The sequence below is a fragment of the Pelmatolapia mariae genome, linkage group LG10_11 (genome assembly GCF_036321145.2).
Source record: "Pelmatolapia mariae isolate MD_Pm_ZW linkage group LG10_11, Pm_UMD_F_2, whole genome shotgun sequence".
Taxonomy (NCBI): Eukaryota; Metazoa; Chordata; class Actinopteri; order Cichliformes; family Cichlidae; genus Pelmatolapia; species Pelmatolapia mariae.
Genome location: NC_086236.1, coordinates 38412917 through 38433060, shown reverse-complemented (window position 1 = coordinate 38433060; position 20144 = coordinate 38412917). Strand labels below are relative to the sequence as shown.

The window sequence follows — 20144 nt, the reverse complement described above, 5'->3', positions numbered from 1 at the left end:
CACAGGAAACAAAAATAGAGCTCAAAAATATATATATTATGTTTGTTATGGGAATTATATAGACAGATGTACAAAAAAGATAAAAAAAAATATATGCATATATATCACAAACGATAATGATGTTGACAATACAAAACAACTTATTAAATTCCAAAAGGAGGTGGGATGAGGTATAGTTCGGTATGAGATCAGTTTAGGTTCATTGACCTGTGATAGGTCATGTGGAAACAGTTCGATTTAATCCATAGGATTACAAGTCCTACCGCAACGTAGCGGTGGTTGGGTGGCTCGCCATCCCGCGCTGATCAGGGATGATCGCGGGGAAAAAAAAACCTGACCTAAACAAGGTCAAAAACATAAATTATCATTCACAGAAGTAAATGAAACAGCATTCTACTGCTATGACAAAATAAATAAATAAATCCATAAATAACAAAGTCAAATAATTAATGTCGTATTTTATACAACAATCAATAAACCAATAGTCGTCATCTCTTATAATGAATATAATTCAAAATACCAATTTAGAAAAAACATTCTCATGGGTCCCATCAAAGTATATCAGCAATAAAGCTAATAAACATTATCCAAAGTTAATCAAATATATTTACAAAACTCATTTAATCACAGGTGTTGCGCAACAAGATCAATAATCGAAATGGAAGTTAACTCAATACAAAAGTCTCATAGGCCGCTTTGGCATTTAATCAGAAAAGTAACAAAAAACATCCAAAACGGACAAAACTACAAAAATCAAATCACTCATTCAACTCTTGATACGTTAATTCAACATTCGGCCATAGTGGAATAAACAAAAACAACAACATTCGATAAATAAAACTAGTAATTGTATTTTCAGTCACTAGCCTAGCATTAGCTTACCGGCGTTTTAGAATGCGCGACCGCGGCGCCGCATTTTCATTAATTGTGACCAAACAAAACAAACAAATAACTCACCGTTGAGTCGATTGTGAGGTGGTGTAAAGATGAATGAATCGGCCGGGTTATTGCACGCTGTCAACTAGTATGTAGTGCAAAAGTTGTCAATATCTGACAAGAACGCCAACCACAGGGACAACAGCAGCCAGAGGAGCAGGGAACATGCAGCTGATTGACCCGGAACTTATACGGGGTTCATTCCCGCCACAATAAAGGGACTGGCGGAAGTGGGGTCAGAAGTTACCGTGGTTACACTGACACAATCTCTAAGGGGAGGAGAGAAGCTGCAGAGAGGCGTGTAAGACTGCAACTCTATTCCTGGTCCCAACTCTGGAGAGTAGTGATGGGAATTCCGGCTCTTTTTAGAGAACCGGCTCTTTCGGCTCGGATAACTAAAAAGAGCCGGCTCTTTCGGCTCCCAACCAGCTCTTCAGGTTGTTTTGTTGCTTTAATTTATCATTAACAACAATATAAAATTATGCACAAAAGGAATTACTAATGTAAAAAACATGGTTTTATTTATATATGTTTATATATAAATATATACGGTGGCCCCTAGAGACAAAGCACGTACAAACTCCAAAACACATTTCTGGCGTTAACTGAACTTCCAAAACAGAGCTACCTAGATCACTTAAATTACACAATTGAAAGCATATGTGTATGGTTTGTGTATTTATACACAAGCACTCATATATATTCAAATAATTAAAAAAAAAAAGTTCATTTACCTGTTACTACCACACACCAAATCCGGTCGTTGGTGCTTCCTGGCTTGTGTAGCCACTAGGTAACAAAAGCTCAACACTGCCCCCTAGCATTCTGGAGCACTGCTGTTGTGTTTTGTACGTGCTTTGTCTCTAGGGGCCACCGTAAATTTACTTTTATTTATTCACTCCACATAAAATGTAATAAATTAATCATATAATACAAAAACCAACTATTTACATTTCAACTTTTAGCTATTTAAAATTTCAGCTTTTTCCTTATAAACAAATTTAAAGTGAAACAACACAAAACACTGCAAACCACAACACAATTAAATATAAATTAAAATATGAAAACAAAAAGAAGATGCATATTCTCTGTCATATGGGCCTGCATGATTAAACTTTCTGAATCCTTTATCATCTGCAACTGAAAATAGTTGTGGATGATTACTATACCTTTCTAATGTGACGTTGTTGTCCCTGGCTCTCTTTCTCTCTCTCTCCCTCCTGCTCTGTTCCTGTGCTACTGCGAGTGTAACTACCGCCCCTCCCCCCTCTTCCCAGCACAAAACACAAGGCTCGCGTGCAGAGCGAAGCGGAAAAAAAGTGCGAGAGAGAGTGTGCGAGAAAGAAGAAAAAAAAAAACCACGGCTGACAATAAGGAGCCAGCTCGCGTCGTTCACTTCAAAGAGCCGGCTCTAAGAGCCGTTTCGTTCGCGACCAACACATCACTACTGGATGGTCATATTTTGTTGGGTTTATTAAATTTGTCCATATCTCTAGAAATGAGAGCTGCTCCATCCAAAGTGGGATGGATGCCGTCTCTCCTAACAAGACCAGGTTTCCTCCAGAAGGTTTGCCAATTATCTATGAAGCCCACATCGTTTCTGGGACACCACTCAGACAGCCAGCAATTTAAGGAGAACATGCGGCTAAACATGTCACTCCTGGTCTGATTGGGGAGGGGACCAGAGAAAACTACAGAGTCCGACATTGTTTTGGCAAAGTTACACACCGATTCAATATTGATTTTAGTGACCTCCGATTGGCGTAACCGGGTGTCATTACTGCCGACGTGAATTATGATTTTACTGAATTTACGTTTACCCTTAGCCAGCAGTTTAAATTTCCTTCAATGTCGCCTGCTCTGGCCCCTGGAAGACAATTGACTATGGTTGCCGGTGTCTCTAGCTTCACATGTCTGAGAACAGAATCACCAATTACCAGAGTTTGACCCCCGGCGGGTGTGTCGCCGAGTGGGGAAAAACGGTTAGACACATGAACAGGTTGGTGGTGTACCTGGGGCTTCTGTTTAAGACTATGCTTCCTCCTCACCGTCACCTAGCCGCCCTCTTTCCCCAGCTGCTTGGGGTCTGCCGGGGAACAGCTAGCGGGGCCTACGCTATCTTCGGCTGCACCAGCTACAGGGGCCTGACTAGCTACGGGTGAATGAAAGGTGCGAAGCTGAGTCTCCAATTCAGTAATCCTGGCCTCCAGAGCTGCAAATATGCTACATTTGCCAAGGAGTACCTAAACATCTGACACAATGAGCAGGGAAGTGCAGGAGGGACAGGTGAAGAGGCCATGTTGCTAGCGAGTTGCCTACAAGCTAAGCTAAGCTAGCGAAACAGTAGAGAGACAGTGAGTGAATACTTTGGCTATAAATTAGGTAGTGAGTACACAGCGAGTGTGCTTCGGATGAAGCACGTGAAGATTATACTATGATAAAACTATGATAAACCCCTGTTCTCTGTTTGCCATCTGAGGCGTGGGGCTGGGGGTGATGGTGCCTAGACCTGGGTGTATAGAGTATATTTGGGGAGTGTGAGTGTGTGTACAGGGTTAATTTCTGTTTGTCTCCATGTTGAGCGAGTGCTGAGTATTTGTATATGTGTGCATGAGGGTAGGAATGCATGTTTGTGTCTGTGTGTGGCTGTTTGTCTATGTTTATGTGACAGGTTGGGCCTTAGACTCCACCTCTCTGGGAATCTCAGGCCACACCAGATGTGAGGTTATCTCCCCATATAAATATGAGATAGCTCCCAGTTTTCTGTGACCCAATGCTTGGGGAGGGGCGACCATCTGCTGTGACTCGTTGGGGGTTGGATGAACGAGAAAAGAAGAAAATAAAAAATAAAAAGCGAGCATGAGGAGACACAACAAAAAAGAGACTAAGGGAGAAGGCAAAACTTTAATGACATGCTACAGTGGAGAATAGATAAGGAGTGGAGAAGAAATGCTCACTGCATCACAGACAGGAAGTCCTTTAAACAAACAAACAAACAAAGAACTGTTTCATTTGTTGTTATCTATCATATGCTTGGCCCTTACTCTAAGGGTTTCTACCTCATTTCCCAGACTTTTAAAAAATCTGATTTGGTTCTCAGTTCAGATAAAATAATTATAGACACTATGAGTAAGAGTAAGAGCCAAACAGACGATTGATAACAACAAATAAAAGGCTAAGTCAGGTATTCAAATGAATTCAAACTCTGTCGATGTCCTTAGTTTATTACTGATTCATTTAAACTAGAATATTCTTCCTCCAAACAGATTTCTATAAAACTGGAAGTTGAGGAGAAAAAGCTGAAGTTTAATGAAACACTCGTAAGTGTTTATGCTTACTTTGTTTTTTTAAATGATTACTTTTTTGGCTTTTAGCCTTTTTTGGGACAGGTGCAGTGAAGATAAATGCAGTAAAGCTGAGAGAGAGAGAGGAGGACACACAGCAAAGTGCCTCGGGTTTGGCCCAGGCCAGATGCTGTCCTGCCATACGGCATATAGCTCACCCACTGAGCTAAACCAGCACTCCATTTTATTCTTTCATACAATCGAAATAAGTCATAATTACAAATTTTTTTGCTGGTATTTCATTTTTGACTGTGATCTGAAAGCAGACAGTCTCTACGAGGTTTAGGTTTTTTGTAGTCATTCTGTTGACATAAACAAATGTCTTTGGTAAAATGAGTTGTTGAATTTGCAACTTACTTAACTTAAATAAGCAGTATTTAGATTGAGAGAACTGACCTGAGATTCACTTGGACTCGGAGGACATCGGATTCTCCTAGCCTTGTTATCTGAAGAAGAGGTGCTATTATAGACGCCTCTTCAGCCTTGGCACACTTCATGTTTTGTAGAAATCATTTAACATTATTTATAAAATCCTCAAATTTGTTACTTAGAGGCTTGCCTTTGGCAGGCTATTCTCTACAAGCTTGTTATCATGGTCTTGGGTTGGTGACCCAGTGTTTTAAATTTTGTTCTGTTTTTTTGATCATTGATTTTTTTATCACTGTTATCACTACTAGTATTTAGGTTTATTTCTCAGTATTTCTAGCTCTCTAATTCTTTGTTATGTGATTACTAGTTCTTAGGTTTTGTTATGTGGCTTCCCTGTGTTCTGTGTTGTCTACTCTGTGCCCTCCTATCCCACGTTTCAGGTTCCTATGTTCTGTCTCCCGGGTCTCTGTTAAGTTTACGTATCTTGAGTTAAGTCGGTGTGTTTCCTGATTTACTTTGAAAGTACGTGTCTCATGTCAGTGCTTCTAGGTTTGCTTCCCTTGTCTCATTTAGTCTGATTTCTCCCAGCTGTGTCTCCCTCCTGTCTCCCATTCCCTGGTTACTCCAGTGTGTATTTAGCCCTGTGTTTTCCTTGACCTATGTCGTGTCGTAACCTCATAATTGCCCATGTGGTGAAGCTAGAAACTGACATGTTTCTAGCTTCACCAGTTTAGTTTTCTGTTTAGTAATTGCCAACAAATAAAGCTGAGGTTTTTGAGTTCACGTTTGTCTCCATGAGGCCTGCGTTTGGGTCTATCATCCTGCCTGCCTGCACACAGCCATGACACTTGTGATCAAAGAAAGGTGCCTGTGGTGGCGGTGTGGTCCATGGCTCAACTTCAAGGGAGGGGCGGTACAGCAGGCTCAAGGGGTTCACAGTGCCATACTTCAATACCCTATAGCTTTGCAGCATGCCCAGAACACCTCGCTCAGGAGGTGGCCAGGAGGTATCCTAGTCAGATGCCCAGACCACCTCAATTGGTACAGTTTAATGTGGAGGAGTAGCGGCTTTAGTCTAGGTCCCTCCTAAATAGGGATGGGTATCATTTAGGTTTTATCCGATACTGGTGCCAAATCGGTACTTTTGAAACGGTGCCGGTGCTTAAACGGTGCTCGAACTGGTGCATAAAGAATGGAGAACACAAACTTTGTCCAAAAACCTCTTATGTTTTTATTTTTAGCAGTCTCTTTTTTTCTGCAAAATGATAAGCACGGTCCAGCCCCACGCACGGGGCGATCCCGTTAATGGAGATTTGCCACACCTGCAGTAGATTTGTTCAGTGTGAGGTCAAGCTATCAAATACGGTGCATTTCTCGGCTTTTAAAAAAACGCTATGCGTCGCCAGGTGTTTCATCAGATTCAAGGTGTTACCTCCTTTGCACAGTATCACCTTAAAGCACTTGTTGCAGGCTGCTGAGTTTGCATCTTTTGCTGTGAAGTACAGCCAGACTTTTGACCGCTTCGCCTTGGGCATTTTTAATCTGTAGCTCTGCTCTAAAAGAACATACGTACCTGGGCCCGCCTACTATCCTTGGAAAGGTAAAATGATTGGCTGGAGTCCAAAGTGTATGACATCTCAGGAAAAAAAAAGCACCGAAATAAAGCGCCGAAATGTGCGCTGCTTTTTGGTCTGGTTACTACGGTTTATGTCAGAACCGGTGCCATAATGGCACCAGATATCGGTACCCTTCCCTACTCCTAAATGACTGAATTTCCCAAACTATATCTAAAGGAGAACTGAGCCACATTCTGGAGACAACAAAATTTTCACCGCTTGTATCGGCAATCTCATACTTCAGGTCACTAGCCAGGTGAGGGTAGGGATGTTTATCTGTCAGGGGCCACTAGGCTGGTACGAGGGCTGAACCCAAAAGCAAACTCAATTGACTAGTGAGATACAGTGAACTTAAGTTTATTTAATCACAAGGAAAAAAGAAGGAGAACTTTGGGGGGTAGGTGACAGAGGTGAGGGTCTCAGATGTTGCAGTCATTAGAAGCAAAGGGAGAGAGGGATTAGTGAGGGAGTGGGAGGAATTTTATTTTCTTCTTTTCTCAATTAGAATTAAGAAATTACAGGTTACTGGTTAGATGAGAGACTGGGGTCCGGAGGGAGGGAGGAAATGGTGTGAGTGTCCAACAGGGTGAGAGTGAGGCAATCCAGCCAATTTGCATGATCCAGAGGTGAGTGGCAGGCAGCAGGGCAGGCAGAGGGAATTTCTGTGAACGCTGTCGGAGTAGCTAGTCCATGAGCTTTTTCAGGTGAGAGGAGAGATGAATCCAGAACGCGAGAATCAGCTGCAGGTGTGGTGGGTAATGATTCTGGTCAGAGGTAAAGAAAAACACAAGGAGACAGGTTATACGAAAGAAAATTTATAAGATTTAAGTGTGCAAGAGCCAAGTTACCACCATGGGGTAGTGGACGGTCTAGCAGAGTGTGGAAGTCAACGCACATCTTAACTACTGGACAGCTGTTTGCTGTTTGATGGCTTGCAGGTGACCACGGCAGGTGGGGAATGGCAAACCCAGCTCTGAGGGTTGGGCCAGGATGGCCAGGCAGTAGAGGACATTATCAACTAGTAAAATCAACACCTTAGCATTTATATTCAGATCTCTCTTTACCGCAAGAGACCAGTAAAGCATATGCATCACTGCAGACATGGCTCCAATCCATTTGTCACTCCCCTGCTCTCCTTTCTCTTCACTTTTGACCCCCAGATACTTGAATTCCTCCATTTGGGGCAACAACTTGTCCCTAACCCCAAGAAGGCTCTCCAATCTTTTCTTGCTAAGAACTTTCAAGCCCCAGACTTGAAAGAGCTAATTGGTATGCCTATTGGTTCACATTGGGCTGCAAACTGTTGATGTGCAAGCTGGATGCCACCACCTGATGAAGCCAACAGAACCACAAAAAATAGAGATGAGATCCTGAGACAACCAGAGGGGAGGCCTTTTGCTACTTAAGACTGCCTAGAAATTTTGTTTAAAAAATTTTGAACATAATTATAATCCCAACACTTGTTGGGAATGAGTCTATTGTCAGCAACACAGACCAAGCTCTTGCTGCAGTTGCACAAGGACCAAATGGCCCTTAACAATGAGCTAGATGCCCCATACTCCCAAAGCACCTTCCATACAATGTCTCGAGGGATGCGGTCAGATCCCATAAAACACATGTAGACTGTAAGTCCCATTCAAACTTGAATTTCCTTATTAGGATAAAGATCTGGTTTAGCAGTCTATGACCAGGATGACAATCACTGAATCCGAGGTTCGAATAATGGACAAACTCGTCTCCAGTACCCTGGCATAGACTTTTCTTCCCAGGGAGGCTGAGTAGTGTGATCCCCCTCTAATTGGACCACACAGGGAACCACCACCCCAGTCTGCCAATCCAGAGGGACTGCCCTGGATCTCCAAGTGATGTTGCAGAGGTGTGTCAACCAAGATATACCTATAGTAACTCAAGGCAAATCACCTGGGGCTCTACCACTAAGGAGTTATTTAACTACCTTACTCACCTTGGACCCATTGATCCGGAAGTTGTCTGTCTCGTCCCCAGACTATGCTTCTTCAATAGAAGGCATGTCAGTGGGACTGAGAAAAGTAGTCTTAACACCAACCAACTATATCCTTGGTTGAAGTCAGCAACCCACACTGAGAGCCTGATGGTTTGCTGGAATTGCCTCGAGGCTGACCAAAAGGCTTCTTCTATGACCTTAATGAACTCCTCCCATGAGCTAAGGCTGCATCCACATAGGAAAACTAAAAATTTGTAAGGAATAACTGAAACTGTGAAAACCATGTTTGTAAAATATATAAAATTTCAATCCCGCCCCTGCGGGTGGTCTATCCTCCAAGCTGGGGTCCTCTACCAGAGGCCTGGGAGCTTGAGGGTCCTGCGCAGTATCTTAGTTCCCAGGTCTGCGCTCTTCTGGACAGAGATCTCCGATGTTGTTCCTGGGATCTGCTGAGCACATAGTGCTCCGATTACCACCGGGACCACTGTTACCTTCACCCTCCACATGTTCTCCTATTCTTTTCTGAGCCCTTGGTATTTCTCACGTTTCTGGTGTTCCTTCTTCCTGATGTTGCTGTCATTCAGAACCACTACATCTATCACTACGGCCGTCTTCTTCACAGTTGGAGAAAGAGAGGACCCAGGCATGGAGCTCTGAATGCAAGGCAGTGCGTTTATTTACAGTGGTAAAAGGTTAACAACAGTTCAGTGTGCAAAGTAGTCAGTCGTGTCCCCCTTCCCGTGCTCAAACAGTGCGTGGCAGTGAATTTTCGTTCCTCCTCCAGGTAGACTCCCATGCTCGTGATTCTCCTCCATCCCTATTCCTAGTCGCACACAGAACAGCAAACAGTTAATTACTCGTCTGGCAGGCAACACTTAACTACGCAAACGGTCTGAGAATACTACCAGGCTTAGTGCAATACTCCAGCGCCGACTGTCGTTCGGCCACACCATTAAATAGCTCTGCCTAAGATGGTGGATGATTAAAGGCAGCTGGTGGCTGGATCAGTTGCAGGTGTGGTGGCTCCAGAGCGGCAGCACATCTGGGTCGGAGGTCACTCGTTGCCATGCGACCTCAGTAAACAATCAACACGGAGCCGGAGAGAAAAAGGAAAGAGAGAGGAAAACACACACACACAAACACAGGCAGGTCGACCGGTCGGGGAACCGTCCAACCCTGACATTCTGTTTGTCTACCACCACTATTTCTGGTTGGTTAGCCATCACTTTTTTGCCTGTCTGTATCTGGAAGTCCCACAGGATCTTAGCTCGGTCATTATCCGCCTCCCTTTGGGGCGTCTCCCATTTTGACCTCGGGACTTTCAGGTTATACTCGGCACAGATGTTCCTGTACACTATGCAGACCACTTGGTTATGGCGTTCCATGTATGCCTTGCCTGCTAGCATCTTGCACCCTGCTGTTATGTGCTGGATTGTCTCAGGGGCATCTTTACACAGCCTGCACCTGGGGTCTTGCCTGGTGTGATAGACCCCAGCCTCTATGGATCTTGTGCTCAGAGCTTGTTCTTGTGCTGCCATGATTAGTGCCTCTGTGCTGTCTTTCAGTCCAGCTTTGTCCAGCCACTGGTAGGATTTCTGGATATCAGCCACCTCCTTTATCTGCCGGTGGTACATATCGTGCAGGGGCCTGTCCTTCCATGATGGTTCCTCGCCTTCCTCCTCTTTCTTGGGTTTCTGCTGCCTGAGGTATTCACTGAGCACGCGTTTGGTTGGGGTGATCTTCCTGATGTATTCATGGATGTTCACTGCCTCATCCTGGACTGTGGTGCTGATGCTCACTAGTCCTCGGCCTCCTTCCTTCCACTTAGCATACAGCCTCAGGGTGCTGGACTTGGGGTGAAACCCTCCATGCATGGTAAGGAGTTTCCTGGTCTAAGAAGTCCTGGTCTAGGGACTCTTGTTAATTATCTCACTGAGGGGGTTCAGGCCTATGCAGAACAGCAGTGGGGACAGAGCATCTCCTTGGTAGATCCCACACTTGATGGTGACTTGTGCTATGGGCTTGAAGTTGGTCTCTACTGTTGTCCGCCACATCCCCATTGAGTTCCTGATTAAGGCTCTTAGGGTCCTGTTGATCTTGTACAGGTCTAGGCATTCCAGGATCCATGTGTGGGGCATTGAGTCATAGGCCTTCTTGTAATCAATCCAGGCAGAGCACAGGTTGGTCAGCCTAGTCTTGCAGTCTCGGCTGACTGCTCAGTCTACCAGTAGCTGGGGTTTTGCGCCTCTGGTATTCTTTCCCATCCTTTTCTGTGCCCCACTCTTGTATTGACCCATGTGCCTATTGATCTTAGCCGCTATGATGCCTGACAGGAGCTTCCACATGGTGCTTAGGCAGCTTATTGGCCAGTAGTTGGATGGGACCGGTCCCTTCTGGGGGTCCTTGAGGATCAGGACGCTCCGGCCTTCAGTTAGCCATTCCAGGTGTCCCTTGTCAACTAGCAGCTGGTTCAGTTGTGCTGCCAGATGCTCATGGAGTGCAGTCATCTTATTCAGCCAGGAGGCATGAATCATGTTGGGGCCTGGTGCTGTCCAACTCTTCATACTGGAGACCCTTTACTGTCTTCTACTGTGATGGTTACTGGTCCCTGTTCAGGGAGCTTGCTGTGGTCTGCTCTTAGATCCACTAGCCCCTGAGCAATGCTGTTATGGGTTGCATCCTTCTCCCATATTCTCTTCCAGTATTACTCTGTCTCCAGCCTTGGTGGTGCTGTTCTCATATTGTTCCCCTGCCACTGAGAGTACACTTTGGTTGGTTCTGGAGAACAGCTGGTTTATTCTCCTGCCTTCAATCTCTCTGGTGTACCTCTTCAAACAGCTGGCCAAGGCTTTGAGTCTTTGCTTGGCAGTTTCCGACGTCTCAGGTATGGGCAGCTTGCTGTACGTCTTAGCCACCTTCTTTGTTGCACCTTTCTGCAGCTCCGATTGTTTCTGTGTGCATGTGCGTATGTGTGTTTGTGTGTGTGTGTGTGTATAACTGTTTTGCGCTATAATTTACTCATAAAAGAGTTCATTTAAAAGAAAATCAATTTTCCTGCATTGTTTATAAATAATTTTTCCTTCATGCTTTATTCTATAGTAAGAAATATATAAATACCATGAGAGATAAAATATGTACTAAACATACACTTTACTCAAAGTTCTTTCCTTTTCTTTTATATATAGAATATATTTGGTAGAAAAGATTGTGGTCAAATGCTTCAAAAATAATTTGATAATAACACATCTCAATATAATGTCAGAAAGGCGGCTTTCCTGGTAACACTGTCGGATATCTACACACAATCTCAGGCAGCACCTGGCACAATGTTTCCCACAACACCAACACCTATCTCACTGAGTATGAAGAATGTAAAATATGACACGAATGTTTCTGTGTAATTCCATATGTATCCTTTTGAAGACCGACTGTCATCCATCCATTTTCTTAAACACTTCTCCAACTATAGAATTATTCCATAGTCTCTGGACTTTTTGTACTGAAATATATCTTCACCACAACACATGAAGGTAAAACTGTTTACATAAAATAAATAAATGTAATATTGTTTCTTAAGGAATATTGTAATAAGTTTTCATTAAATCCTAATGGCAAATTAGACAACAAAGTCATTAATATTCTATTGTACCTGTGGCTGACAATGGACCGTAGTAGAATCATAAACTTTGCTCCTATAATTAAGGTTAACCATTAGGTGAAGCAGCTAACTAAGGCACAACATGCTTAAATACAGTGTTATAATCAATAAAGTATTTGCTAAGGTAAAAAGTGGACCTGGTTTACATTGGATAATCAGGCATCATTAGAACGATGACTGAACGTTTCTTTGGCTCTTCGTCTGGCTTGCTCCAGTTCAGCCATCATGGGTAGGGGACCCTCATACATGTTGGTCTTGATTGCTCGAAGTTTCTCCTGGTAGTCTTTTGGCAAGCCGTTCTGTTCTGCTCCCATTACAATCACCTGCAGTCATTGATGAGAATATATTTGTTATAACCATGACAGCAGCCACAAATGTCAGTTGTCAACTGTCTTCAGTGTAATAAAGCAAGAGTGAGCTTCCTATAACGTTTGGAATTTTTAGGTATACCCATTGACCTGTTTGTAACACAAATATCTAATCAGCCAATCACAGGCACACGGACACAATCTCAATGTCAACACAATCTTATGAAGTTCTAACCATGCATTTGAATGAGAAAGAAAGGTGATTTAAGGAAGTTTGACTATGTCATGGTTGTTCGGACGGGCTGGAGTTTTCCAGAGATGGCTAATCTACTGGAATTTTTCAGCACAACCATTAGTGATGTGCGATACCACTGATTTCCTTTCCGATCCAATATCAAGTAAAATTCAGGGTGGTATTGACGATACTGATCCGATACCGATATTCTGTACAAAAACTTAACGTTTCATTGTATTTCATAATACAATATATAATTATATTATGAAATTGTAATAACATAGCTTCATAATGATTAGAGAACATCAGACTACTTGTTCTCATTGCTTAATAATGCAGAATTATCGTATAGAAATAAAAAACCTGGAGTTGTGCGCTATTTGAACACGTTGCCTGCCTGCAGCACTAAAGGACTCCGCAAGAGACATCTGTCTCGCCCTAGCAGCACCTGTTCCACTCCTCTTCTTCAGTTCCCCTCAACATAAGCTCATCATATTCTGTGATGTGATTTACTCTGAGGTGTTTGACAAGGTTAGTGGTTTTGCCACATGTATCGCAAACCGCGTCTTGGCTGTTTGTGGAGGTAAAATACTTCCACACATGACTCCGTTTACGCTCAGGGGCTGCGACACATTCGCATATGACTATCAAAGGCGGAAGAGGAAGTAGTTCCTTCCAATTTAGACGATCTGAATGATATAGTTTCTTTCCACTGTGTTCCTGTTAATGAAAAACTACAAATTTACCCCAAAGTACTAAAATATTGATATTTTAATGTGAGAATCAATTCTAGAACATAAATGACTGGTATTGGAAGAATCGATATTTCAATATTGATCCGCACACCACTAACAACCATCTCCACCGTTCACAAGAATGGACCAAAGAAGAGAAGATATCCTGGGAGTGGCAGTTCTAGGTGTAAAATGCTTTATTGATGCCAGAGGTCAGAGGAGAATGGGCAAATTGGGTTGAGTTGATCAGAAGGCACCAGTAACTCAAACAACCACTTATTACAGCCGTGGCCCTGTGAAATAAAAAATGTCACTTTAGGGCCCAACACGTTAATATTGCAAACCACGCTACGCCTTAAAATACTGTGCATGAATCAATATTCAACCTAAAGAGATGTTTTTGATTGTGTGAAAGACTGACGAGATATGTGCAGGCCATCGTTGCATTTTAATATTTTTTTCATAACATTATTATATTTTCTATTTTTACTAACATTGATTGGTACTTTACACCAAATACAAATAAAATACATCTGAACTTTTTAGATGGAAGTAAATTTAAAATCGTATTTATAAAATTGCGTACATTTGTTTTCACTTTACTCTTTTATTTATAATATTAAGTATTGGCAAATATAACTTAAATAAGCCATTGGAAATGAATTATAGCCAACTAAAATACGTCTCTGTTCTGAGTCCTAGTGAAACACAAATAGGCTTTAAATAAATTTAGCTTACTGAAAGCTCTCAACACCTGCAAAAATTACATGCAGAGTGCAAAATATAAGCAGAGCAATACACACTTCTTCAGATATCAGTGGGCTGATTCAGTGTCAGGAAGATGGGAGTGAGACAGCTTAGCGTGAGCCAGAGGTTTGAGCTGTTTGGCCTGTAAGCAGGTCGACAGATAAGTGATTTAGTGTACATATGTACATGTTGGCTAAAATAACACAAACACGTTGTGTTCTGATAGAAATAAGATAAGCTAATACATATTAAGAAGGTCAAGAAGTTTCTTTCATGTGGACTTTGCTATGAGTTTAATTTCTAGCTGTTTCAGTTTTCATGTTTTTTTTCAGATGACAGGTTAATAATTTACATTAAAAAAAAAAAACGAAAATAAAAGGAAAGGAAACAAAATGCACTATTTGACTGTTTTAATGTTTTCTAGGGTCCCTGTCAGTCTCCGGGCCTTAGAATCTATCACGTTTCTCCCCCTAATGGTGCCCCTGGTTACAACCAAGGTATTCAGATTAGCATCTTTGAACCTACAAAACGTTGAACCTTAAGCAGATGGGCTACAGTGGCAGAACATCACACCAGGTGCTGTTCAGGTAAATACAACTGAGGCTGCAACTTGGACAAGCTCACCGACAGTGTTGGGGAGTAATGGAATACATGTACCGGCGTTACGTATTTAAAATACAAAATATGAGTAACTGTATTCCGTTACAGTTACAGTTTAAAAAGGTGGTATTCAGAATACAGTTACTTTGTTGAAATAAATGGATTACATGGCCGTCTTTTCCTGTTTCATATGTTAGGCTATGCTCTCTCTATTTTTGGTTTCCACGCCGGTGGAAACCAAAACAAAACAGGCATTAAGAGGCTCTAATGTCTGTGTCTCAATCTCGCGGTCCATGTCACCTCTACTTGCGGCCGCATAATGACGTGAAGAAATATTTTTAAAAATTATTGTTCAAAAATTATTTAATATGAAGGCAACAGGCAGAGTGTTACAGGCATCGCCCTAAAGAATGTAGCCTCATGGGCAGTGTAGCCCAGCTGTAAGTAAGCTATTAAGACTCGACTGTACACTGTGTTCGTGTTTTCCTCCGAAACAATAAGTTCCGTTGGAGCAGCCTTTCAACGCCTCTCTCTGTCTCTCGCTAGCAAAGTTGACCCAGACAACAAAGTAAAGCTATTTTTCGGCTACGAGCCCGACACGGAACCCGACGTATTAGCCAGAGGTCCCTTTACTACGGTTCGGAGCCGCGGACCTGTTTTATATACGCGCGGAATAGTTTTCTATACAAGATCGCTGCAAAAAGTGCAGCCTTACCTAATGTCCACCTACTGTTACTCATTTATATTAAGATTTAAACATCTAGTTGGTATTGGTATGGTGAGTAACCTTCAGTAATAGTAATAAATCACACAGCAATAGTACATTCATGTAGTTGTAAACAGCATGATAATATATTAAGTAATCCAAAGTATTCAGAATACGTTACTCTCATTGAGTAATATAACAGAATACGTTACAAAATATATTTTGGGGCATGTAATCTGTAATCTGTAGTGGAATACATTTTAAAAGTAACCTTCCCAACACTGCTCACCAAAACTGGACAAAATAATACTGGAAAAAAAACGGGAGGGTCACAATTTGGCCTCGTATCATCAGTTCAGGCTGCTAGTGTTGCAAAGGCATGCACTGTTTCTGGCTTCCTCTTTGAACACAGTTGTTTCAGTTTCTTAAGTAGAGTGGGATATTTGTATCATGGATATGTAGTCGATAAACACTCTGAGTAATGTGAAAGAATGTTTCCAGCACATTTCTGAATCTATGTCACAGTGAGTTGACGCTTGTATAAACAGAAAAGGGGGTCCAAACAAGTACTGGCAAGGTGTACCTAACAATGTGACTGAGTATATGTCAAGCTTTTTATCAAAGAAACAAAGACATGCTTTGTTAAATGTATTTTTTTAAAACATATTTTTCCCAGCTGTTTCATAAATAAATTAGGGTATGATCGGTGATGCATGCTCAGTAATCCAGGTAAGGATATTCCAGAAGGAGTTTCTGTTCATTTGGATCATTGTTTTAGTATTACCACCAGTATGTTAGAATTCAAAGATGACAGTAAATTTGAGAATGCCCTGCAGTTCAACAGATACAAGAACAAGCAGAACAGAGGGAACAATGTAGGTGACACGCTGTAGAAGACAAAGGTATCAAAACAAAGGCATACTGTTAGGCATGTTTGGAGCGCTCGTATGTGCTGAGGAACAGTCTAGCATTTTAGCTCACAAGCTGTGAGATCTGTAAAACATAGCAAAGCAATGTGTGTCCTAATTGTTTTGGCCTTTCACATAGTCAGGTGATGAGTGGGGGTAGCAAACTAGTCCCTTTTCCAGATGAACCACAGAGAGAGAAATGGATACAAGTAAACATATAACCTGAAAGTTATTCATTGTAAATTCTGTATGTAGTTGGGTTTTACAACGCTGGCTTTGTTTAAATATGTATTTTTAAGTGAGACGTGTTGAAATAAAGGTTTACTAGTCAAATATTTAAGTCATTAAGAACATGACTTTAAATCCTAGAACCACCTCGTTTATAATGATTATAGCAATAAACATACAAGAAAGAATAAGTGTGTGGATAGCTGACACTAAATACGTTTAGCTAGGACTCATATATACAGTAAACTTTTCATTGTTGCTAAATTGCTGATTCAGCTTTGATTATTTTGGAGGATAAAGAACATCTCATAAAAAAGCGTGACGTATAATTCCCTCTTGCCCCTCTGGGCTGTCTTTATCCTTCACACTCGGGTCCTGTGCCATTTGTTGTTCCTAGGAGTGTTCTGGACAGAAATCATAACTGTTGTTCCTGGGAACAACAGCTAGCCCCCTAGTCACTCGCCTAGCTTGGGAATTACTGCACCGAGTTCTCTGATTACCACTGGGACCACTTTGCCTTCACCCACCATGTCTTCTTCTTCTGCTCTCAGTCTTTAATATTTCTCAATTTTTTCGTCTTTTTTCCTGATATCGCTATCATTCAGTCTAGCTGCATCGATCACTACGGCCGTCTTCTTCTGTTTGTCTACCACCACTATGTCCGGTTGGTTAGCCACCACCATTTTGTCTGTCTGTATCTGGAAGTCCCACAGGATCTTAGCTCGGTCATTCTCCATCACCCTAGGGGGCATCTCCCATTTTGACCTCAGGACTTCCAGGTTATACTCGGCACAGATGTTCCTGTACACTATGCAGACCACTTGGTTATGGCGTTCCATGTATGCCCTGCCTGCTAGCATCTTGCACCCTGCTGTTATGTGCTGGATTGTCTCAGGGGCATCTTTACACAGCCTGCACCTGGGGTCTTGCCTGGTGTGATAGACCCCAGTCTCTATGGATCTTGTGCTCAGAGCTTGTTCTTGTGCTGTCATGATTAGTGCCTCTGTGCTGTCTTTCAGTCCAGCTTTGTCCAGCCACTGGTAGGACTTCTGGATGTCAACCATTTCCTCTCTTTGCTGGTGGTACATATCATGCAGATGCCTTCCTTCCATGATGGTTCTTCTCCTTGCTGCTCTTCTTTCTCTGGTTCCTGCTGCCTGATGTATTCACTAAGCACACACAGTTGTGGCCATCTTCCTGATGCACTCATGGATGTTCGTTGTCTCATCCTGGACAGTGGTTCTGACACTCACCAGTCCTCGGCCTCCTTCCTTCCGCTTAGCGTACAGCATCAGGGTGGTGGATTTATGGTAGAACGCTCCATGCCTGATAAGGAAACTTCCTTGTCTTGATGTCAGTGGCTTCTATCACCTCCTTTGGCCAACTTATTATCCCAGCAGGGTACCTGATCACCAGCAGGATATAGGTGTTGATTGCCTGCATGTTGTTCTTCCTATTGATCTCACTCCTCCGGACTTGCCTGACCCTCAGCAGGGTCTGACGGTCAGGCCTGTGGGATTGCCAGGTACCTGTAGCTGTCCTCGTTGTCTGCAATGTTGCCTTCTGGTAGTGCCATCGTCCCAGTTCGGACTACCGTCCCTCTCTTTGTTACCATTCAACTACATTTCTCCAGTCCGAATGACATTCTGATGTCATTGCTTTAGATCCTAGTGGAGTAGATCAGTGAATCGCACAAGGCGGAAAAAGCATGGCGGTGACAGAGAATGAGAAGGGCGAAAGCGGATCGTTGAATGAAACGGATGAACCAGAATTGGTTTGTAAAAATGCTGCAACTTCAGTGGTGTGGAACTGGTTTAGCTTTCGTCTGTCAGATGCACAACAAAGCACTATTTTTGGTAGAGCATGCTAGCGGGCCGTCGTTATTACCGTGTTTTTTGGAAAATACGGCACACTTAAAACAGCTGCTTGTTTAAGTGAAAATACATTGATGGGTTTTTGGGTTTTTTTGCACTAATAAAGTTGTGGAGTTGTAAAGTATTTTATCTAGTGTCAATTATATCGTTATATCATGATAAATATTTTTGGTCATATCGCTCTGCTCTAGTAGGCGTGAATCATTTTGGGGTCTGGTGCTGTCCAAGTCTTCATATTGGAGACTCCTTCTTGGATGTCTGCCACTGTGATGGTTACTGGTCCCTGTTCAGGGAGGTTGCTGTGGTCTGCTCTTAGATTGACTAGGCCCTGAGCATTGCTGTTATGAGTTGCATCCTTCTTCCATATGCTCCTCCAGTATTGCTCCGTCTCAAGCAATGTTAGAGCTGCTGTTCTCATATTGTTCCCCTGCCACTGAGAGTACACCTTGGATGGTTCAGCGGAAAACATCTGGTTTATTCTCCTGCCTTCGATCTCTCTGGTATTCCCCTTCAAATGCCTGGCCAAGGCTTTGAGTCTTTGCTCGGCAGTTTCCAAGGTCTCAGGTATGGGCAGCTTGCTGTACGTCTTAGGCACCCTTTTCTTCATAGCAGTTCCTTTCTGTTAATGTTGGAACACTGAGCTAATAGTTGTTTCACCATCAGTGAAGATTTCATAGGTCCCACATTATCTTCATGTCTCAGGAAGCTTCTTTTTAGACATGCTAGTGTTGTCAGAAAACGTTCTTATTTTCTCCTTTACAGCTTTTAAAAAAATCTCGTCAGCATCAAATAAGTTGAGCTTCTTTTGAAAACGGGATTGTGTCTTTCTATCGGTTATATAAATGGGGTGGACAATGCATCCAAATTGCATTATCTTTTGATATAAGGCAATATAACAGGACAAATCACAGCCTTAAGAGTTATGATAAAATTGTATCAACACATCTCAGGTTTCCTGACCTCGTTTTCCGGATATAGTGTTATATTAAACTCCACTAATTTAAGCTACATATACATAAACTGGCATCTGAGTGAATGTTTTTAATACTGCTGATAAAATTATGAAACGACCCAAAATAACAGTAAATGTACCTTCCTTACAATAAGTGAAATGAGTGTAAGTTGTTACCGTGTACCATAAAGAGGCATTGTTCTTGAGATCCTATAAATAACAAATCAGTATGTCACACAGTCACAGTGACTAGAGCATGAAAACAGATTTTACAAATGAATGTGGAAAAAGAATATCAATTTAATGTCACTTTTTAAAACTTCTGATTAAAAATAAACAAGGGATTAGCCATTAGCCATTTCTTCCATTTGCTGAACAGTTAGCTTTGTGTTTACCATTAAATTCTTTTGTTATTTTTTTTTTTTAATTTTCAAATCAGTTTAGTTTTATTTTGTTTCCACAGAACATTTGCTTTATCATTTCTTAGTTTTAGTTCACATATAGTTATATTGTATATTGTAATCATTAAAATTTCAAAACAAAATAACATAAACATTAGACACTCCCACTGATATACCAGTCTCACAAATACACAAATACCTTCCATGCCTAATGTGACCATATTAGACAAAGACGTTAAAGACATTACCTATATTTTCATTTTGGAAGTAGTTGTTTTATTTAGTGTTTTGTAATTTTCTGTTTTAAAAAAATCTGTTAACTTTAACATCTTAGTTTCTAAACATGCAAATAAAAAAATGAAAAAAGGTTTTTACTTTTCAGTTGTTAGTATTTTTATGGGATTTACTGACATCAGAGACAAAAAAATGCATCAGTATAATGGTGAACATTTTTTTTCTAAAATTGGACTTTCTGTGATTTCAAAAATATTTTTCTCTGCTCCTGCATCACACTGAAACACTCACAACCATAACTACAGTCAGCATCTCACCTTTAGGTACTGTG

The 20144-nt window shown here is 41.8% G+C and overlaps 1 protein-coding gene across 1 annotated transcript in view; it reads right to left on the bottom strand.

Annotated features, from left to right (window-relative positions):
- Positions 1–12041: 12041 nt before the first annotated feature.
- ggctb (gamma-glutamylcyclotransferase b) overlaps positions 12042–20144 on the bottom strand; it is an 8633-nt gene continuing 530 nt past the window's right edge. The window contains exons 3-4 of the mRNA XM_063484781.1: positions 20131–20144; positions 12042–12209 (exon numbers count right to left, since the gene is read on the bottom strand). The exon at positions 20131–20144 is cut by the window's right edge and continues 119 nt beyond it. Of these exons, the coding sequence (XP_063340851.1) occupies positions 12042–12209; positions 20131–20144 (182 nt within the window). The remainder of the gene's footprint in view (positions 12210–20130) is intronic.